Source organism: Danio aesculapii, chromosome 12 (genome assembly GCF_903798145.1).
Source record: "Danio aesculapii chromosome 12, fDanAes4.1, whole genome shotgun sequence".
Lineage (NCBI taxonomy): Eukaryota > Metazoa > Chordata > Actinopteri > Cypriniformes > Danionidae > Danio > Danio aesculapii.
In genome coordinates this window covers 29,217,542-29,241,689 of record NC_079446.1, presented here as the reverse complement: position 1 = coordinate 29,241,689, position 24,148 = coordinate 29,217,542, and the positions used below count along the sequence as shown (strand labels likewise).

Here is a 24,148-nt window from a genome sequence, read left to right as displayed (position 1 = left end):
AAAGGAATGAAAAATCACCAGTTCCAAAGCAATGTCACACAGAAGGTGATGAATGGCGCACAGCGTGAAATAAAATGGATTGTTTTTCTTCAAGGAAATATCAATTGCTTTAACAAAGCAGGCCTTGATGTGCTGGATCAGTCTCCTATATTGGTCAAATTCTACCCAGTGACATGGATGATAAGAATTTGTTGGACTGGGAAAGTAACAGTGAGTAAAGGCAGAGTATTTGGGTGAGATAGAAAATATAGAAAGGAACATTACAGCATAATAAAAGACAGTGATGAGGTTACATAAGGGGCTCTGGCAGGCTAAAACAGAGTTACCGGTGAACGGAGTGTAGTGTTATCAGTGCTGGAGTGATGCAGAATGCAGACTGACAGCAACAGATCTTCATCATTCTTTCCGTGACTCATAACCACCCACACATTCGCAAAGACTTTCCACACCCTTAGTAAGAAGCAATATCAGCTCCTCACCCTGTTTGAGAGCCAGCAGGAGCGTCGGATCCGAGGGGTCGCTGCAGAAATATCCGCTGCCCTGGGAATCCCAGAAGAGCTGATCCTGCCTCAGCTGGAGTTCTTCGGCCCACTGAAGCCAGCGAAACTTCTGCGTGGCCTCAAACAGGTCCAGCAGCCCACACACCACAAAGGCATAGTCGTCCAGGAAGCCTGCGATGGGAGATGCACTGGAGAGAACATTATTGAGAACATTATTGAGAAGGTCAAGATATTCTGTTCTTACACAAATCCGAATTCAATTTCTTGTTATTGTGGGGTTGACCTGCTTAATAATGTTGGGTTAACCTACGCTGGGTTGATCGAATAACATAAGCTCTATTGACTGCAACTGTGGCATGCTGCCAATTTAGAGCAGAAATTATTTCAACTGCAAAGAATGGAAAATGCATTGATGAAAGTATCAATGGAAGTCTCGTAGAGAAGAGACTATGAGCCAGACTTTATAAAACAGTGCAAGATTAGTTTATTAAATCTGTGGGTGATCTACTGACAATGTGCAAATTAAAGAACAGATCTTTTCTGTAATGACCAACACAATCTTCCAAGAGAAGTGCAAAATATGTAACAGATCTTCAGTAATTAACTAACAACTTGAACATTTGTTTTGGTGCAAAAACAGTACAATGACTACCACAAACCTTAACTAATCACTGCCTGATTCATCTCTACCATCATACATTTTGCATCTGAAAGGATTCCCTCACAAATGCATTTTTAATAAGGTTTCATTACTAATTACTCACTACTTATACTAACCTTCAAGGACAACAAACACTTAAGGTTCAAGACACCCTGGAGTATTTTTATTTTTACAATTGACCATGTTAGACAACATTAGCACCTGTCAGCTTTAATTGTCGGGAAAACTGGATAAGTTGGAGGTTTTGTAAGCTAATTTCATCTTCTGGGTTTAAAAAAAAAATTGGGGTCAAAATTGGTGATGTAGTGCAAATCTGCTAGTGGAGTGATGATGCGTCGGTTTCTCATTATTATTCATAGCAGCGTTTTCTTATCCTATGAGAAGACCCTGCTTCCTAATTATTCATGAGCATGTGCTTTCCGAAGAACCTGCCAAGCTCCTGAGACCAGAGACCCAGTGACTGGGTGAGACCATGTCCACACACTGCAAGGGGTTGTGTGTGTTTGTTTCCATGATCCACAGGGTTTATTGCATGTTTTTCCCCACAATTCTATCAGGGTCGATACAGCAAAGCTGTTGGATTGCAGCAAGCATTTTTGTCGGGAGAACTGTACGAGAATTGGAGAATAGCGAACTTTGTCTTTAATCAGTTGAGTTTGTTACAATTCAGACACATCGCCTAAATCCGTACTGCGATGTGCGTACTTCGCACATGTTTCAAATCCTTCAGATTACCAGCAGGGTTAATGGTTGGAATAGACCTGCTGCACTGCTATCCACTGTGTCTGCATTCAGACCCGGGGATAAAGGAGGAAAGAAGTCCTCCTCATTTATAGTGTTTATATAAACATGATTATCTTTATGATGATATAACAAATTGTGGTTATGTGTATATGAGGTTGGGAATAAAAAAATGTAGCAGGACATTAAATTACTTACAGTTTATTTCTTTGCATTTTAACTTTGTAAACTCTAAAATCATGGGTCTCCTCATGATTTGTGTCTTATTCTGTAAGCCAACTGACAACAGTTGTTCGCTCCCCTCTTTTTCCCCCGCTCTGCCAGCCACGCCCACTTCTCCCTCCCCAGCGCTCCACGTCCATCTCGGAGCATTTTTTGAAAAATTTCTGAGGTAGACTTGAACTGAAAGACGGGGGTGTCATGGTCCTTTAATGCACAAACACACTTCGTTGAACATGTATTATTATTTCTTTTGGAAGGCCATTATATACTGTGTAACTGCAGGTTAACTACGTTTATATACTACCAACCCTATACACAACTGCTTAACTTTTCTGATTTTGACTGTAATTTAATGCAGTGAACCTCTTGTGATGCTGCTTTTGGAGCGATAATTATTGTAAACAGTGCTATACAAGTAAACTTGAATTGAACTGAATTGAACTGCATAATGGTGCAGTTAATGCTTCACAAATGATTAATAAATTATTTGTTAATGTTATTATAAAGTGTACAAAGTTAGGAATACATTTTTGTGATAAAATAGATTTATAAGAATTAAAGTAAAATAGATTAATAGAAAACAGTTAGGTTAGATTTGTTTTATTAATCTATTTCTAAGTCTAAGTGGATTGCATCTCAAAGTCTGTCAGAGAGAAGTCCAGCCCTTTCTACCAGAAAGATGATGTCACGATTACCAGTGATCCAGGCTTGTAGATCGCTGGTAAACATGCACTTTCACTCGGACTACAATCCTGTCATCATGTGAACTACAAATCCTGTCATGCACCTCACTCACACCTGTTTGGGTTCCATAGATAAATACACTACATATCGCATATGGACCCTGAGTATGCGTCAATAGCACCGCCACATTTGTACAGTGCTCCCAGGACAAATGTCATTCAACCGCACTAGTCAAGACTAAAGCCTATCTGAAGATGCTGGACTTTTAGCGCTGTGTACGGGTGTAGTAACAAGCAAATAAAGAAAACAAAGCATTAAGGCAGAACATTTCATAGGTAAGATTTCGTTCTTTATGTTTTTGTAGGTTATGAACTTTTGTGCTAAACAAGTAACAGTATTGTCTTTTACTGCACTGATCATAAGGCAAAGTAGCAGCAACTCGCTCTAATTATTAGGCTTATGCTAGTTTTGTTGAATAAAATAAGCAAACAATATAAAAGAAATATGACAACATATATGTGTATATATCTCTGGCTCTGAATGGACAGTCCTCTACTTCACCTTGCTCCCACATTCATTTCAAAGGAGCTCTACCCTGTACTAAAATGGCAGATCTATTGATGCATTCCTTCCAATAGACAACAATAGCGTAGGTGACATCTAATGTAAATATTTATGTTTGGGTTCACCTTTGATTACACACACAGCTGGGAGCTGCTCAAGGACTGATTACTCAAAGTATCTAGTCTTGTTGGTTTTTACCCTGTAACATCACAAAGTGTAATGCTGTCTAGTCTTTCTGTGTTTGATTCTTGCTTTGTTTTATCATCATTTAATCTTTTCCGCATGTACAGACAATTTGCCTGTTACCTGACTTCGTTTTTTTGATTACCTGTTTGTACCCATTGGCTCCTGTGTTTGACCATTGCCTGCCTGACTAATCTAATAATAAACTGCACTTGGATCCTCACCTCCCATTTGTCCAGTGTCCCTAAAGATAAGCTATGCGATTTGGAATGAAAATAATGACTTCAGTATTATAAACTAAATTTATATAAAAAAAAAATGTATATGTGTATAAATCAGTCAAAACTGCATCAATAAGATCGATTTATAGAACATGTAGGGTGAATTTATAGAGAAAAAAAAATTATAGTTCATTTAGATTATTTTCTTTTCACCTTAACTCATGTCATGTCTGTTGAGACATTAAAGTGGAGGCAAAAAAGTTTCTGTTTACTGAAAGTGAATCATTTTTCTCCCTGAAGTGCTGTGTGAATGCACAAGGGGTTAGATAGGAAAAATGCATCACATACACACACCGGGTAAAGTTACTACATGGACTGCATCCTATTTTAGTCTATTACTCTTGTGCATGTCCACATGGTTCTTCTGTTCTCATTTCTGAAAAGCTTCATGTTGATTTGCTGCCAGAATCGGCTGTTGCAATCCATGACATAAAATCGGAAGGAACTGTCAGAGGCAGTCATTTACTTGCTCCACTTCTATTATTAAGAGGAATGTTCACTTTAAAAATTACATTTCCTCATAACGGCAATGAAAGTTCCACTTATGTTGTGTGGAAAAAGAGTGGTAGACATTCTGCTCAAACAGGATTGGAATTACATTGTTAAAAAAAATAAAGGTCATTTACTGGCATCGTTGGTTCAATGAAGAACCATTAACATCCAGCATCCACTATTAATAAACTTCAGTTAGTGCAAAATGCAGCTGCCAGAGCTCTTTCCAGGTTTAGAAAATATGATTACATCACCCCAATTGTATCCTCCCTACACTGGCCACCTGTTACGTTCCATATTGATTATAAATGATTGCTTCTTACCTATAAAGCTTTAAATAATCTAGCAACTGTTTATCTAACCAACCTTCTGTCTCGCTACAATCCAACCCGCTCTATAAGATCTCAAAACTCAGGGCTTCTGGTAGTACACAGAATAGCAAAGTCCACTAAAAGAGGTTGAGACTTTACATTTATGGCCCTTAAACTCTAGAATAGCCTTCCTGATAATATCTGAGACTTAGACACACTCTCTCAGTTCAAAACTATATTAAAGACCTATCTTGTTAGTAAAGCATACACATAATGCATTACATAATGGTATGATGAATGTGTGTGTTTTATGCAAGTGAGTGGGCTTGACAACCACCTGTAGGATACTGTGATAACTCACTGGCATATTGCAGAATCAAAACCAGTCCGAATCTGAAATCTTGGTCAAGCACCACATTGTCTGGTCTCTGTCATTTAGAACTTAAAATTTCTAAATTTCCGTAAATTTCTTTAATTATTGTTTAATTAAAAAAACAATAATTGTAACTTATAGTTGGAACATGAATTAGAGTGTACACTAAGTATCTTTAATTCTTACTGAGAGCATGGCAGAAGAGGGCACAACTCAATGGGTAAACAGTCTGTTGGACATGCTCTACCATAATCAATTGGGTCGGCGAGCAGGACACTAAGCTAAGCTGTGTGCTTTGATTGAAATGCATACAAAGACATTTAGCAGAACCTTTGTGATATAAAAGCCAATTGAAATACCATTTGAGGTAGTGTAACCAAAAAGATTGCACAAGTCTTTGAAGTTTAAAATACATTTGATTCAGATCACATCAAGGCCCTTCAACCCTTGTCCTCAGACCCTTGAACAGAGGTGGCACTGTGGCCAGCTGAGTGTGAGGAAACAGATAGTGACAGGTCTGAAGATAGCACAGTGTCGGCAGAAAGACAGACAAGATGGGTCTAATGCTAGGAACTTAACCTCCATGGTTCTTAGTTCAAATAACTGACCTTCCAAGGGATGAAAAAAGTCATGGGGTGCCAGTGAAGAGAGCGCCCTCAACATCTGACCCTTTCCATGTCATTGCCTCAAGCTGTCAGATCTAATGCATTATTCAAATGTCATGTGCAGAAAGTGCCCGGTGAATTTGGATGAAAGTCTGGTGACTAGGTACTGAAGATATGTGCCTCAAGATCCCACTTGTTAAACCCGTATAAGTCTACAATAACTGGGGAAAGTTGGTTAGTGGTAATATATCTAACCTAAATAGAAAAAATACTAGGGAAAGAAGGGATAGTCTTGTGAACTTCTTATGTTGGAGCTAAGGGTAGGACAAAACATCTGAGTGACCTGGCAAAGGTTAAAATGTGATTAATTGGCCAATGAATTAAGAGAACAATGTTGTGGGGTGCTGCTGGTATGCACTGGTTAGTACTTAAAACTTAATGCTGGCCAATGATATAAAGGTGTCAGAACACACAGACCCTGGCACACTGCAAAAACTTCTTAGGAATGGTTAAGAAAAGTGTCAAAGAGTTCAAGGTATTGCTTTAGCCTGTAAATTACGAAGAAATATAAGGACTTCATAACTGATACCTGCCAACATTTGCCTTTGAAAATCCAGGAGCCAGGGGGTGGGTGCGGAGTGGTGGGGATGTCTAGGTGCTGTGCAGAGACGAGTGGCATGCTGGAAATTATGAAAAATGGGGGAAGGGGGGGGGGGGGGGGGAGCAACTCAAGATCGGGGGGCTTAGGGGTAGAGGTGGTTGGGATCTAGTCTGTACTATGCACCAGGTTTCAGGCAGCCGCTGCGATCGACATTACACCAGTGTTGGTGATGCGGGGGTGTTACAGACTGTACCAGGAGTTAAATTGTTAAATTCCAGGAGTTTTCTGGGAGACAGAACAAAACAGGAGATGGGTCTGAAACACGGGAGACTCCCGGGAAAAAAGTGTTGGCAGTTATGGTTAAAACACACTAGAAGAACGTGTTGATAAATCCTAGAACAACTGAGAGAAGCATGCACTTTTGCCATGTTCACACTACACCCTAAACATACCCAGTGTGACAGCCCCTTAATGGCTCTATTTGCAATTGATATTATTATTATTATTATTAATATTATTATTCAAGTCTCAAAAAATTTGCTTAAATCATGACCCACACACCCAAAGCGAACCTCCGCAAACACTGAGATGATGCCACATTCGCCGCTTGCACTCAAGCGAACTAGCAGACATGTGGAGTATAAACCAGGCTTAACAAACATTGTATAGTACTGAAACTTTAGTACATTTTTTGCATCCTAACAACATTTTCAAAACAGTCTAATTGCAAATTACTTTTTTTGCAAAATTAGTTTTTTGCCATATTTATTTTTAAATACAGAAAACTTCCCTACAAAATGCCAATAATTGGAAACTGATCAGAATTTCGGCTGAAAGCCTACTCGGGATTTCTGCTTTAGTGTGTTACAATTTTTTGCATCGGTAACAAGTAATATGGATCTTATTTTGTTGGGAAATACCGAAATACAGGTTGGTAGGGAAAGAAGAGTGATAGATAAAGTGAGAAAGATACTCATAGCGGGAGTGAGTGGTGGACAAAGAGTCATAATTTATGTATAATGTACATATAATTTACATTTAAAGTACAGTACAATGTTTGTCCAATTTTGAAGTGGATTACAATACATTGTGAAAAAATTGATTCGTTGTACAATCCAAAGCTTACCTTTCTAACTTGCAGTTTTACAAATGTTTTTAGCAAAAAAGTCTTTCTGTCTAGTACTATTTGCAACAATCTGCAGCATTTTTTTATTCTTATCACGCATTCTTCAGCACATTCAAGGTAAATGTAAAATTATATTCTGGTGTTCATGAAAATCCATTGAAAATGAAAAAATAATAGTAATTATTAATTTCTGTAATGCTGTCTGTTGTCAGTGTTTCAGGTTGTGTTTCGGATGAAATGTATGTTTTCTGAATGAGAATGGTCGTCAGTCGTTTGGTAAACCAAGCTTATTTTGAGCCGTAAACAGACTATTGTGTTGGTCTAAGTGAATTTAGATTCGTTTTAGTAAAGCACACTGTGTGAACAGTTTTGCAAGTTAAAATTTGACAAAACGAAAACATTTAGACCCTGTTTACACCAGTATTTGTGTGGCTTATTGAATGTGAACAAATCGGATCTGTACTGTACAGGTCTTAATCTGCTGTTAATGTGTCCCAGATAAGACACATCCAGATGTCTAAAGTATATACCGTTCAGTTCTTGTGGCATCTAGTATCTGGAGCTGACTGGACCATGATAACTAGCTCTTTATTGAATCATAAGGAAAGTTTCTTCTTGGATATTCTCAACCCACAGCAGAGTTTATGGGTTCAAAGAAAAATATGACTCCTCCATTTCAGATTTTTTTACCCTAGTGAGACAACAAAACAAATCAGCCTGCCAGTCAATTTTTAATGAACAGCTCTCTCTCTGGATTTTTCCATTCCCTCCTTGTTCATTTTCTGTTTTCTCACCAGGTGATAGAGTCTCTTCAAAGTGCAGCAAAGCCACGTCATAACTTCCACACAAACGCGTCAGGAGAACGAAACAATAAAAAAAGAGCCTAACCTCTATGTTTCTATCTATCTCAGGAGCCAAAAGGCTTCTAGTTACAAACTGATAGGCCTACTCACAATGCGTTTTATCTAGCTGAACAAGATTTGGACAATTTGCCACATTCTTTGGAATAACAGCACTGCCACTGGATGGTTCATGAATTATTCACCTGGCACTAAATCTTTACCTGGCCCTGATACTATAGCATATTTCTTCTATTACAATAAAAAAAAACTTAATTCCATTCGAGAACTACAACAGACAGGTAACCCGTCTTGTTCTTATCAAACATCGATGCCAGATTTCTCTCTAAATGTTTTCACCTCATGGCACGGGGCTCTTTAAGGGATTAGATCGCTCCCAAAATGAATATTCTGTCATCATTTACGGACCTTCATGTCGGTCCAAACCCACGACTTACTTTCTTCTGCAGAAGACAAAAAAAGGCTGTTTTCCATACTCTTTTCCAAGCAATTACAATGAACTAAAAGCTTTCAAGCTCCAAAAAGCACCATAAAAGTATAATAAATGCGGTCTATGTGACTCACTGCACACATTATGTTCCAAGTCATATGATAACTCTGAGTGCGAAACAGTCAAAGTTAAGCCATTATTCAATGAAAATCTCAAGTTCGGATGTCATGATAGAAGTAGTTTTGTCTGATTTGTGAATGAATCCTTCTTTTGAGTTAACAAAATAGGTCTGAATGAATGATTCAGAATCCTGCCGATTTGGTTTAACTCAATGATTCAACAGCTCACTGGAGGGTAAGATTATGAGTGAATAATGTAAATTTCAGTCAGTTTCTCACACAGATCTTTTGTCGGATTTCAAAAGGTTGGAATACAGCAAATGTTCGCATGGACAATTCTGCTTCTTTAATTGAGGCTTGAAAGTTTCAGTCTTCATTCTCTTTTAATTTTACAGTAAAATGCATCCAGTAAAGTTTTCAGAATTTCTGATGGGATTTTAAACAGCATAAAAGTCGTAATTGCATTTTTGGAAAAACTTTTATTTTGATGGTCCATTTGAGTATTAGTAGACGTCTGCTTAATATTTGTCGATATTGCTCCTTCAATAGACATTTAACTGACTATAAGAAACTTTGCAAGTACATCAACTTACACTAACCCTTATCCCAACCTAACAGTCTACTTATAATCTAATGAGAATTAGTTGGCATGTAGATGCAATGTAACTTAAATTCAAGAAACGGACCATCAAATTAAAGTGTGACTGCATTTTTTGGAGATTTGGAGAAAAATATCAAACTGTGATTGTGAACCAAACATAATCACAATACGCTACTCTATGCTGCTGTTTTTTTAAAACCATTTTTCTAATAAAGTTGTCAATGACAAATTAACAAATTACAGAAAAATTTACAAATTAAGAAAATATCTACAGTATTTTAAATTAAACCGCATAGATACAGTGCATTCGGAAAGTATTCATCTGGCTGGGCCACTCAAGGACATTCACCGAGTTGATGTGAAGTCACAACGAACGTAACGCCTGATATTCCCTACAAATAATTCAATTTGAGTCTCATCAGAGCAGAGAATTTTGTTAGTCCTTCAGATGACTTTTGGCAAACTCCAGGTGGGGAGTGGTTCTGTCTGCCCACTCTACCATAAAGGCCTGATTGGTGGATTGCTATACAGATGGTTGACCTTCTGTAAGGTTCTCCTCTCTCCACAGAAGAACGCTGGAGCTCAGACAGAGTGACCATTGGGTTATTGATCACCTCCCTGACTAAGGCCCTTCTCCGCCGATCACTCAGCTTAGATGGCCGGCCAGCTCTAGGAAGAGTCCTGGTGGTTCCAAACATCTTCAATTTACAGATGATGAAGGCCACTGTGCGCATTAGAAAGTTCAGAGCAGCAGAAATGTTTCTGTAACCTTCCCCAGACTCAAGATAATCCTGTCTCGAAGGTCTACACACAATTCCTTTGTCTTCATGCTTGGTGTACTTTGACACGCACTGTCAACCCGAGGTCCTTATATAGACAGGTGTATGCCTTTTTAAATCATGTCCAATCAACTGAATTTAACACAGGTGAACTCCAGTTAAGCTGCTGAAACATCTCATGAATGATTAGTGGAAACAGAATGTACCTGAGCTCAATTTCGAGCTTCATAGCAAAGGCTGTGAATACTTATGTACATGTGATTTTTCCAAGTTTTTTATTTTTAATAAATTTGCAATAATTTCAAAAAATCTTTTTTCGCATTGTCATTATGGGGTATTGTGTGTAGAATGTTGAGGAAATAAATTAATTTAATCCATTATGTAATAAGGCTGTAACATAAAAAAAGTGGAAAAAGTGAAGTGCTGTGAATACTTTCTGGATGCACTGTAGTTATATAAAACCTTTAAAACCTTTTTCATATTGATTTCATGACATTTACAGTGCACTGGCAATGCTTTCCATATACAATTTTAGATTTTACTTCACAACACAAGAATTCTTGTATTAAAATGTGTACTTTATAAATACATTTACATTTATGTATATTATTTGTAATACAATTTTGTCCTTTAATACAAGGAATCAGATAAATGAACTGTACCTTTAATTTGACCTGCTCAATGAAAACACTCTTTTTGAATGTATCAAACAAAACTCAAGTGCATGCACAGAACAACATGAGCATTTGTAGTGAATAAATATATGCAAATATTATCCTGTTTGCTTTTTGAGTGCTGTCGAGGAAGTTCTTAAAGGCCTGTGATTGGTCATTGTGTTCCTGCAGTCAGAAAGGGCTGCGATTGGCTCAAATGGTTAGCGTGGCTCTCGCGTTATTCACTGATGAGTGCCTCGGATACAGATAAACGGCCGCGACTACAGTGTATAATGTGTTGTTATCACAGCTGATCCATGATAGATGCGGTGGAGAAAATTCGCACTGCAGAGTAACACTTGTGTGTGTAGATCCACAAGAATCGCTGTAACAGCAGAGAGAGGAGAGGAAGCGCTTCCTCATGCAAGCAGGTCAAAGGTCCACACACACAAAAAAAAACACACACACAAAGAGAGAGAGGCTAAGTCAGAAATGCCTACTACTCAGTCGGTACTGCATTTGAATTTAAACGTACTACTCAACTGTTAAAAAAAGTATGAATGTGAGCAGTATGAATGGAACTCGGACGTACTACATCCGCAATTTTGTCACGATCACGGAACCTACCCGCGTCAGTTGCGTCACTTCACTCCTATACATGAATTCTCTCGCAGGGCATCGTGAGATAGTGTAGTGTCCATATGTTGCACACTTCAGAATCTCGCCGGAAGTAGTAGGTCATCCGGGTACTTCTCGCATACTGATTTTTGAATTCGGACATACTACTCTTCTCGCATATTGATTTTACAGTCCTATATAGTATGGACGTTTGAGATTTCGGACGCAGCCAGAGAAAGAGAAAGAAGCATAGCAGAGATGGAGTTTACAGCTTTCATGTTCTCCATAGCATTGAAATATGGGCTTGTGGGTTCTGCTGTAACAGTTGTCTGCTTTTTAAGTAACGTTAGTTGGATCGTTTAAATTACTTGCGCTTGCCTCCCTCACCATAGTAATAATCAAAATAATCGCAGCTTTTGTAATTTTAAAATAGCACCTTTCAAAACGTAATTTATGCAGATTTCAGACTGCATACCTGATTTTGACTAGCCGACAGGTTTTGAGAAAATGGCAACAAACGCCTGAAATCACAGGCAAATCGGTGCTCGATCACGCGAGTAACAATCACACAGTATGTCTATCAAAGATGCAATCTGAAATAATCGCAGGGGAGTTGCCGACACCCATGAGATATTCGGCATGTTAAATATCTGGAGCTTTCAGCGATTCAAACCATCCCGTGTGTAATGTGTTCTGATTGAGAATAACATTGACGGTCACCTACAGCCAATGAGAGAGCAGCATCTACTAGTATGGGTATCTGCGGGCCAGCGGGAGGTTAGGGGAGAAGTTAAAAGCGCTTCTTTTTGGTTTATTTGGACCCTAGATATGGAGGAAAAACTAGTGTAAATTTGGCAGAAGCACCCGTGTCTGTTTGACGTGTCATCTGAGCAATATCACAACCGAAAAGAAAAAGGTTAAAGAGAAATTGCTAATTCCCTTTAAAGCCAGGTGAGCAAAAATAAGTACATTTTCTAGCCCACTAAAGGGTTCTTTCACATTATGTATTTAAGAACAAAAGCTATACTATGTGACCTCGCTGTTTCCATGTCACTTCTTGCACATGTTTGGTTGTGAGACGTAGTTTGGACAAAGTTGTCAGTGATTCTTCCTATTTTAAAGTCATGCAGTGTGAAACCCCCTGTCGAAGCAACGAAACCCCAGATAGTCATGCAGTGTGAAAACATCTGTGACACGACTACTATCAAAATAATTAGGTCTAAAATGGATTAATCGTGCACTATGCCCTATGAGGAATATTTCAAGTGAGGAACAAAACAAAAGAACATTTGCTCTTAAAGAATGAAATTAATGCAGATTTTGTAACACTTGTACAGAACCGAGCAAAACATTTCATCCTACAACTTCAGAGTACATAGGTCAATCAAATGACTACAGAGGGAGTGTTCCTGATTGTGACATCACGATAAAGTTATTCCTTCATTATGCTATTTGCTGAAGACTCAAAGTTCATAGTAAAGGTGCGAAATACAGCCAGTTTAGATTAGTGATGAATGATGTGTGGGTTGAGAAGCGCACTCAGCATGGTGGGATGACCGATGTGCTGACACAGAGTTGTAATGGGAGGTACAAATGAGAGGTTAGCCCAAGAATGAGGCCAGCGAATTTGTGTGCGCATCTGTGGGAGATTTCATATGTGAAGCGCTTTAGTATTGTGCTGATTCTGGGTCATTTCTACATTTGCAGGATATGTGCCAAGGCAATTAAGACCTGGAAGCTAGACAGAACTTGTGCTAGTTTTACTGGCCCACTGTTAGTTTTATAAGGCACATATCCTCATAATTATCATAATCAGAGCTTATATGTTGCGTTTTCTTTCGGTTTAAGATTACCTTAATTTCAATAAGCAACATTTCTACTTTCCTTGTCATAAGACTTCATTTTTGTTATATTTATTTTTATTTGAGATGTAGAACGCATGTAAAGTGGCTGCATAGAGAGACACTGTAGCGCTGCTGAAGATTGTGGGTCTTTACAGGGGTTTGACGGATAAATATGAATTTGTAGCTAAATTATTAGTGGTGCCGAACAGCATTTCCTGTTGTTTACATCCTTGTTTATGTCCTTGCTACAACATACCATTAACACAAGAAACTATGCATGTAACAGATCAATTTAATAAATAAAAACACTTACAGATTGTGGCTCACAATCCACAGCTTCTGCTAGTATGGTTGGATCTGCTCCTTCTTAGAGGAGTTTTTAGCCAAATCCAGCACTGAACTGGGAGCAATTCTTGAAGCTTTCCTTTGTCAAACACTAGCTATATCTTTTTTTATAATTCTCTGGAACATAATTAAAATGAAACTGTAAGCACTTCTCTCTTTGTGTCGTGTCCTTTGGAAGCTTAAATACAGAAACAGAACAAGCTCTGTGGAAATAGCAGCGTTTGGACAGCATTTTAGCTTTCTCTGCTATAACATTACAGCACCTCTGACCATGCACCTTTAGTGTGCAGGGTGTATGCGCATGCACATAACCTGAAGAGTTTGTGATCTAAGTAACCCGGATGTATTTTAATAGTCCCCAAACTTCGTTCACTGTAGGCTTTACTAAGCTAACTCTGTAAAAGCCAATGTCTCCCATTGCATTGAACTTTAAGCGTTTTACATTCAGAGATGTTGTTTATGTTCACAAAGCTACATTATATATAAAATATTAAAATATGATATCATAGTGGACCACCCCTCTTAGGCCCAAGCCCAATTTTACCCCTTAGCCCTTCCCCTTCCCCTTACCCCTACCCCTCGTTTTGCGAGTTCACGTGAAGGGTTAGGAATGCCCCAATTCTCTTTAGCTTGAAGGCGTAGGGCTAAGGGGAAGGGCTAGATACCCCTTCGAATGGAGATTTTTCAGGACTACACTCGAAACCAAGGGGTAAGAAAATGTCCCAGAATAAACCATCTACAACAGCAGCATGGCTGTACACGGAAGTCAGGAGATGCACAAATTAGTACTTTTTGTCAATATTACAATTTTTACAACAAACAAGCACATGTTTAAATACATTCATAATGGTGTTCGTGGTTTACCATCATGCTTTAAAAAAAACGCTAAAATGAAAAAAATTTAAAATTCACTATCTATAGTCCCTAATAATAACTCTTGTATAGCAGTCCCACAACATTCTGTCACTTGATGACACTCGAAGCCCCTGTCAGAAAAGTCTAGTGGCTGAGAATGACCTTTTTACGGTGTCTGCTGTAATGTTTATGTTGTTTTTCGTGTGTTTACTTGAATGAATATAGCCACTGTGTAAATGCATAGTATAGTTATGAGCTTTTTGTCAAATAATATCGTTATAATAACCTGATATATGCCTTCAGTGATTTCCTGAAGATAAAAACCAAAAAATAACACAACTGGAATAACTACAGCAGGCGCGATCGTCGATCTCCTATGAAGAAATAGATAGCAATGACATATGATGATGTGTGCAGGCGTTGTAGTGGTGTCCCATTTCTTAGGGGTAAATTTTGAAGCCTTTCCCCTTCACACTCTGTTTCGAGGGGAAAGGGGTAGGGGTACAAAAATAGAATTGGGATTGGGCCTTACTATGTTTACATCCCTCCAAGGTCAAAAAAAAAAACTTTAATTTTCAGATATTATACAATGCAGCATCAACTCTTTTCTCACAATATCTAAAATTCCAGTCCTCAGCTAACACTAGTGTTTGCACACATGCCACAAGGCTGACATTATGCAGATTCGACCTACTTAGATGTAAGATAAGATCAATTATACAAAAGCACCATTGATTGTTCACTTGGATCTTAAAAACTTTGCACACCTATTACATTCATAGACAGCTATATTACACAATGAATTAAAAACAATATCTGTAAAAGCATAATAAGGGCACTTTGATAACAATTTATACCATATCCCTATTCTCAAATTCTTCCTTTCATCATTTTATGGAAGCCTGCAAACAAAACAACTCACAACTATTGTTTTTTTTTCGTCAGCCTCAGTGCTATTGCAGGCTGAATGCATCATATTTTTTAAGACAGCCAGAATTGTTTCTTACATTTGCTCCACCTCCATGTTATTTCCACGGTAACAGGAATGGAGAATCCTCTGTCCGTCTTCGTCCCACAGGTGATCTCGGAGAAAACAAGCTGCTCGCTCAGCTCTTTCCAGCAGAGCTTTGTCGCCCAAAACAGCTCCGACACGAGCAAACCCAGACAACATCAGGCCTGACCAACCAAAAGAAAAGATAATGGACACAGATTATATGCATTGAAAAACCTGACCGTGTTCAATTTAGAAAACAAGTTCCTGCCTGGGGTTTCGCCAGCACAAATATGCGAGCAAACAAACTCTCAGGATGTCTTCCATTTCTCGGAGAGTAAGCAAGAGCTAAAAACATGTTGTTTAAAGTGCAATAGGTGCCAAAAAAGGCAGAGGGGCTTTAAAAGAGGAGATTGAGAATATAAGATCTAAAGTACAATGTGTTCAGAAGGCCAGGGATAACTAACAATAGTCCTGTCAGAGCTCTGTGCGCCTGACATGTCTCACGGCTATGCAAGTGGGCCTATCAGGTTTGATTAATGTGAAGGGTTACTCTGCAGGTAGCAATATTCAGTCGGTAGGAATTAAGAATGTAATGGAGCGTAGCTCTGGAAGGAACGGTTTCATTAAACAATGTCTCAGGCTTTCTTTAATTAAGATATCAGCTCATTAGTCACTATTCTTTGAGCGCTTTTGTCAGCTAGTGCTCTAAAGGGGCCTTGGCACCCTGCGAAGGCTTTGATATCCTGTCATTAAAGACAACGAGGGCAAAGACCACAACCCAGAGGTCCCTTCGGTGGGCTTTTAAAGGGCTGGCAACACATCTAAGCACCCCATGAAAGAACTTTAACATTATAATGTTGCTATTAAAACAAACCCTGTTTCAAAAATAATAATAATAAAAATAAATTAAGAAGCTTATGTCGAACATGGGATTTTGTTGCAAACAAAATCAATAAAACAGTAAGGATTGGAAAGGAGTAGGTATAGCTTCAGGGGATGCAAGCGTTGCAAATTTTCATCAAGCCGTAGCCTTTTATTGATTAATTGATGTCTGTTTCCATTTCAAAACACTCTGCTAAACGCAATTAACTCTAATTAGAGTCTTTTCCTGGTTCAGCGCTCTGGGATTTCCAGGAGTATGTTAGGGAATGACACATATGCTCTCTTCCAATCAGAATGCAGGAAACTTACCGTTCCAGGAAGCTAGCATTTTGGTGTCTAGGTGAGGAGGTGGGCGAGCTCTCCGCACCTCGGCCAGCTTGGCTCTGGCTTCGGACAGCAGCTCGGACAGCCTGTTCACGCTGATGCCAAAGTGAGCAGCGGTGAGCTCCACTGAGTAACGCACAATCAGCACATTTTGACCCTGCAGTTCTCCGTGGGGGTCCTACAAAAACACCAATAACTTAAAAATCAAATATCTGTAATATATTGGACTTGCAAGATTGTAAAAAGTAAACACAGCTATTAAACACAAATATGCATCATAACATCTACTTTGTTCTTAAAATAGGTTTTGCAAACATGAAATGCTAACCACTGATACTTGAGATATTTTGAGTGGTAGTAATGATAACTGTTACTTTTATATACTTTTTTGCACAATTTTATCATCTAGTTTATTTTATTAATCAAACACTGTCCTCAATCTTCATTACCTGCCTTTACGTATAATTTTATGTGTCATAATTATTTGTGATATAAATCTGTTTGTGATATTAAGTACAGTAGATTGTAGCAAGTTTCCTACACAAAAAGATTGTTTTAAAAATGTTGTTAGTTTTATATTATATAACTGAATGGTAATGTCACTTTAAACTTATGAATACCAATTTGCATGAAATGAGTTGGTGTTGAATGATTAAGTTGACATAACTAGCATTGATAGGTTACATTAAGGTGACAACATGGCCAACAGTAAATCTGAATTACAATTATACTATCCACATTAATAATAAACGAAACATTTAAAACAGTCACAAAATAAGTTTCAGAACAAATGTAGAACAAATTTTAGACACTGTAACAAATTCTTCAACCCAATCACTGTACAAGCTCTGAATATGAATATACACTCACCGGCCACTTTATTAGGTACACATTACTAGTACTGGGTTGAACTCCCCTTTGCCCTCAGAACTGCCTTAATCCTTTATGGCATAGATTCAATAAGGTACTGGAAATATTCCTCAGAGATTTTGGTCCAGATTGACATGATAGTATCACGCTGTTGCTGCAGATTTGTCAGCTGCACATCCATGATGCGAATCTCCCGTTCCACCACATCCCAAAGGTGCTCTATTGGATTGGATCTGGTGACTGTGGAGGCCATTTGAGTACTGTGAACTCATTGTCATGTTCAAGAAAACAGTCTGAGATGATTAGCGCTTTATGATATGGCGTGTTATCCTGCTGGACGTAGCCATCAAAGGGATGGGCACACTGGGGTCATAAAAAGATGGACATGGACAGCAACAATACTCAGGTAGGCTGTGGCGTTGACACAATGCTCAATTGGTACTAATGGGCCCAAAGTGTGCCAAGAAAATATCCCCCACTCCATTACACCACCACCACCAGCCTGACCCTACCATTTGAATGTCGCAGCAGAAATCCAGCCTCATCAGACCAGGCAATGTTTTTCCAATCTCTATTGTCCAATTTTGATGAGCCTGTGTGAATTGTAACCTCAGTTTCCTGTTCTTAGCTGACAGGAGTGGCACCCGGTGTGGTTTTCTGCTGCTGTAGCCTATCCGCCTCAAGGTTTGATGTGTTGTGTGTTCAGAGATGCTCTTCTGCATACCTCAATTGTAATGAGTGATTATTTGAGTTGCTGTTGCCCTTCTATCTGCTCGAACCATTCTGGCCATTCTCCTCTGACCTCTGGCATCAACAAGGCATTTGCGCCCACAGAACTGCTGCTCACTGGATATTTTCTCTTTTTCAGACCATTCTCTGTAAATCCTAATTGATGGTTGTGCATGAAAATCCCAGTAGATGACTTGTTTTTGAAATACTCAGAACAGCCCGTCTGGCACCAACAACCATGCCACGTTCCAAGTCACTTAAATCACCTTTCTTCTGATCCACGGTTTGAACTGCAGCAGATTTTCTTGACCCTGCCTAAATGCATTGAGTTGCTGCCATGTGATTGGCTGATTAGAAATTTGCGTTAACGAGCAGTTGGGCAGGTGTACCTAATAAAGTGACCAGTGAGTGCATGTATAGTTAAAGGAGAAGATTGTAAACTTTGATGATTAATATTAAGTATATTATATTTAACTACTATAAGCATGTGTTGATCTTCCCAAAAATTATTTAAAATACCAAAAACGCAAAGCCTAATCAAAACTTTGAAAGCAGTCTGCTTAAATTTGTCAATCCCTTTCTAGGTCGACCAATAAGAAGATATTTCTGCATGACAACTAAAACAGGCAAGTTGAGCCAGTGAGTGTGGCTTAGATAGATTTGGATTATGACTGATGTGTTTCATGGGAGAATAAACTCTGATTTGCTACAAAAGAGCAAGTCAAAATTCTAGAACTTTCCAAATATCCAGACAAAAATGGTATAAACTTTATTTTATATGTACTTTATATACTTGAGCTTAAGTTAAGTTTTTGTTACATAAGTTATACATTTAAACAGTAAAATTCTTATGAAAGGGGCGTTTGTTTTAAATGTGCTTTAATTTTGACACTAGTAAGCATCTTGTTCAACTACCTTTAAAAACACAGTATATTTGATGCAGAAATTTGAAAGACTTTTCTTTTGTATATTGTATATTTCAATAATTTAATAACTAGTTAATTATTATAATTATTTGGTAAGTTTAATTTGTTTAACGAGAGACTTCCAATAAACATAACTTTATACCTGTAAACATGCTAAGCAAATGGATCTACAAAATTATTTCATACACAAACTTTCTCTTTCACTGTTGTAGCCAAGAATTAGTGAAAGTTGGATCAAAAGAATCTGGCTCTCATAAAAACTTCATCTCCCCAAACCTGAGCGGGATCCACGTTGCCTTGCTCTTTCACACCATAATGATGCATGAAGATATCCGCCTGTGTTGCACCTCCTGTGGCGCCTTCCACGATATCAGGAAGCAGCTCTCTGATCTCTCCTGCTGTCCACACACAAAACGCTCCCTCTCTCTTCTCTGTGGACTCCACTGTGGGAAAGGAATCTGCATCCTCAGCGCTATAGAAGCCGCCAGACTGCAGAGGGCAGCACAATGCTCAAAATCAAATCTGCCTTATTTACTTTTTGCCACTTGTAGGCTGTTTTCAAAGATATGTTGTGGTTTCTTCACGGGATCATTACTTCTGGGCAAAAAAAGTTCTCTAGTTACAACATTTCAAACATGTTCCTGTACATGAGCTCAGCAGAAAACAGACTTCTGGTTGATGTTTAAAATATAATAAGGTATGATTTATATAGTCCAAAGAAAATGCTACGTTTTAGCCACTTTACTACCAACATTTTTTTGGTGTAAGGTGGGGGTTTAAAGAGGGAACACAGACCTATAAAATATTACAGCAAAAACAAATGCAGAGAAATAAGGTCCTAGGTATGCTATGTTGACATATAAATCACTCCATAAATCATAATTCATAGATTCTTATGTTTATAGACGTGTTAATTGGGCCAATCTATTTATCATCACAAGATGGCTGGCGCTTGAGCTGGAAAGGAGGATGTTTGACCTCAAAATGGCTCTGACCTGGGAAATCTTTCAGCGCTTTTGTGGGCTGGTGCTGATTCAGCATGACTGATGCCAAGTATGGGATCTAATGAGGGAGAAGACGACTCACCTTATCGCTTAGGTCTCTGGAGACATAAAGCAACACGTCACGAGCCACATCTGCAAATAGTTGTTCCCCAGACACCTGCAGAGATCAACAGCAATAATAACACCACAGCCAGTCAATGACACATATACGACTAGAAAAAGGCAGTTGATTCATTATATGACTCTTAAATTAATTTTAACTTAAAAACAGATAATAAACGCTAAACTCGAATCAGACACTTTATTCAACTGCTTGTTAACCCGAATGCCAAGCCAGCAAATAACATTGCAGCAACTCATTGCATTTATATAGGCCAACATGGTCATTGTCATGGCTTCAAGTCTGTTGAAGATTAAACCAACCATCAGAATGGCAAAGTGGTTTAATTTTTGTGGCTTTAGACATGCCGTAGCTATTGGTGCCAGATGCAAGCAGGTATCACTGCAGCCTGGAGAACTCCAGTTACGCAGCAGTAGGTTGGGTGACTTTCGAATGGGAGGGACTTACATCACAATTAGGTTGGGTATGTTGGGTTTAGGGTTGTGGCAGGTGCATGTGTAAACTAGGCATAGGATGATAACTGTTTTCAAGGTATACCGCGGTTTGGAAATTCTATTCCTAAATACCATTCCTAAAGTATGTGTAATATTTTTTATTTACTTTTTTTGTTAGTTTTTTAGGACAACAGTAGAAAAGATATCCAAAGATGCTGTTTTAAATTGTAAAGATATCAGTGTTTTTGAAACTAATGAAGACAGCAGAAGTCTATGATTCATTTGAATTATTTAGCCTGACATGTTTACTGTCCCAAAATATTTAAAATCTTTTAAAAAATAAAATATATTGTGTTCAAAGGGGAAAAAAGTTTTTGCTTTTTACCCAGAAGTTTAAAAAGAATATATTTTAGAGCAATGAGCACAATACCGTGATACTGTGAAACCGTGATATTTTTATCCAAGGTTATCATACCATCAGAATGTTATACCGGCCCATGCCCGGACCGGCCCATAGTGGATACTTTAATGAAACACAACAGATACTGTGTTATACCAAAGTCAGCGATCCGGGAGTGTTATAGACTGTACCAAAAAGCTGAGGATTGGGGGGTGGGGGTGGGGTGGGATACGGGGGTTTTCCATGAGAAATATCAAAACAGGAGGATGGCGTAGGTGGGTCTGAAATACGGGAGTGTTGGCAGGTATGGGTTACTCTGAGGTTGGGTTTAGGGTTGTGGTAGGTGTACACGTTAATAAAAAAAAATACGAATTGGACACCCTGTCATGTACAAGACAATAATAAATCAATGAAAAGGTTTGTACAGCCCACTTGTAGCTCAAGTCCCGCCCACTTGGGGCTGACCTGCTAATTTGGACCTTATCAGAATCAGAAACTGCTGATTTACCAAGATTTTCATGCACACCCATAGGGGTCAGAGGAGAATGTTCAGACTGGTTTGAGCTCAATGAAAATTATAACTGAGGTCTGCAGAAGAGCATTTCTGAACATACAACAAAACAAGCCTTGAACAAGATGAACAGCAGAAAACCACACCAGGTGTCACTATTGTTTCCTATGATCAGGATAAAAAAAGGCTTATCAAAATTGGAAGATTCCAAACAGTGTTCAGATTTGACAAGTTTTGATTGCTTCTGTGACATGGTGAAAATTGGACATAAACAACATTCATTCATTCATTTATTTTCTTGTCGGCTTAGTCACTTTATTAATCTGGGGTCGCCACAGCGGAATGAACCACCAACTTATCCAGAACATGTTTTACGCAGCGGATGTCCTTCCAGCTGCAACCCATCTCTGGGAAACATCCACACACACTCATACACTACAGACAATTTAGCCTACCCAATTCACCTGTACCACATGTCTTTGGACTGTGGGAGAAACTGGAAAGCCGAGGCTCGAACCAGCAACCTTCTTGCTGTGAGGCGACAGCACTACCTACTGCGCCACTGCGTTGCCACATAAACAACATAAGTGCATAAATCTATTCTGCCTTCAACAGTTTAGGCCAATACTATCCAGCTGCATCCCTACATTCCAAAATGTTATAATTCATTATATTGATCAAAATGAGTATTGTTGCAGACCATATCCAGACCACTGTGTACTCATGTTGTGATGATGACTTTCAGCAGTATAAAGCAGTATAACATGTCATAAAGCTCAAATCATCTGAAACTGGCTTGTTGAATATGACAGTGAGTATACTACTATGCTCAATTGACCTTCACCGTCACAGACCACAATCCAGAAAGCACCTTTGGGATGTGGAAGAAAGAGGAGATTTGTATAATGGATGTGCAGCAAAAAAAACCTGCAGAACTGCATGATGATTTTATGTCAATATGGATTAAAATCTCTTGAGCAATGTTTACAGCAGCTTGATGACTCTATACCACAAAATAAAGCATTTCTGAAGACAAAAGTGTGTTAAAACGAGTATGAGATAGCTGTAGCTAGTTAAAGCTATAGTTCAAGCAAAAATAAACAGTTTTCTCACATTTTACTAGCTCTAAACTTTTATAAATGTCTTTCTTCTGTAAAACACAAAACACAATATTCTGCAACACATTTACAGCCATAGTAGGAACAAAAAAATACTATGGAAGTCAATCGCTGCTTCTTTCCAACATTCTTCAGTATTTCATTCTTTCTCTTCAACAAAAGAAGCTCAAACAGGTTTGAAACAAGTGGAGGATGAATAAATGATTGCAGAATTTTAATTTTAGGTGACCTATCCCTATAAGTTGTCAGTTTGTGTTTAACACAAGACCTAATCCTATCTACAAATGCCTTCTGGACAAAGTCGATCATCAGATAAGGTCAGATGCAAAGGATACGCATTACATATTTAAATGTGTTATCTGAAAACACACACATATTCTCACCTGGTAAGCAGTGATATATGCTACAGCAAGTTGGCCTTGATCATATAACATCTTTTCAAAGTGAGGAACATGCCAGGAGGAGTCTGTGGAGTATCTGTGAAAGCCCTGAAAGACAGAAAAACCATGGTGTGTTTGGTCATGTAACTCTATTTAACTCCATTTGATAGAGTCAAGCCAGGTTCTAAATACAAATCTCGCCACTCACCTGTGCCACATGGTCATGAATGCCCCCTAGTGCCATCATTCGGAGAGTGTGAAGAGCCATTTGCAGCGCTTCTGCTCCCTCAGAACTAGAACGGTTTACTGCCCAAAATGACATCAGGAACTTCAGGTTCACTGTAGAAAGAGCGAAACAAAGGCCATTTTACATTATTATTGTGGATGTGATAGGTAATTAACTCACAAGACAGGTGGTCAACAACAGGATATTGTGTTCAATCTCTTAGTGACTGTTTTAACTAATGGAAATATTTAATGAAGGTTTGTTCAAGCTCACACCCTGCATCCCAATATACTTGCTTGGGAATACTATACAAGCTTTAGTGATAAATCCTTTCAAATTCATTAAATTGTTTGTTTACCTGGTGAAGGGAATTTCGGAGCCTCTCGAAAACCCCCATATTCTTCCTCATAAGAGTGTGCCAGCTGTTGGTAACATCTGTTGGCAACATCTGGACCGGGTGGAAGAGTTTCTCCAGGGCTGGCAGATATTGCCGTCCCCTTCCTGAGGGCTTCTAGTACTCTCTCTCCACTGGACTCAAGGGTTTCCCGATTAGTCTGCCACTAAAACACACAGTATGAAGGTACTCAGAGATACCACAATACCAAAACGAGATACGATTACACTGTAGATATAAAAAGCAGCTGTGTATTTACAAGTATTGTGAAATCTGTGAAATAAAATATTGCCATATTAGTGTTCTAATTTAGGAGTTGTTAAGAATGTTTATTTGTTTGTTTTTATTTGTTTTTTAAAGTAGTCTCTTATTTTCACCAAGGCTGTA

The 24,148-nt window shown here is 38.6% G+C and overlaps 1 protein-coding gene across 1 annotated transcript in view; it reads right to left on the bottom strand.

Moving 5' to 3' along the window:
* Positions 1-24,148, bottom strand: part of spata20 (spermatogenesis associated 20) — a 78,777-nt gene that overhangs the window by 50,914 nt on the left and 3,715 nt on the right. The window contains exons 6-13 of the mRNA XM_056469858.1: positions 23,726-23,927; positions 23,350-23,480; positions 23,145-23,249; positions 20,260-20,334; positions 19,450-19,662; positions 16,634-16,826; positions 15,456-15,624; positions 480-688 (exon numbers count right to left, since the gene is read on the bottom strand). Of these exons, the coding sequence (XP_056325833.1) occupies positions 480-688; positions 15,456-15,624; positions 16,634-16,826; positions 19,450-19,662; positions 20,260-20,334; positions 23,145-23,249; positions 23,350-23,480; positions 23,726-23,927 (1,297 nt within the window). The remainder of the gene's footprint in view (positions 1-479; positions 689-15,455; positions 15,625-16,633; positions 16,827-19,449; positions 19,663-20,259; positions 20,335-23,144; positions 23,250-23,349; positions 23,481-23,725; positions 23,928-24,148) is intronic.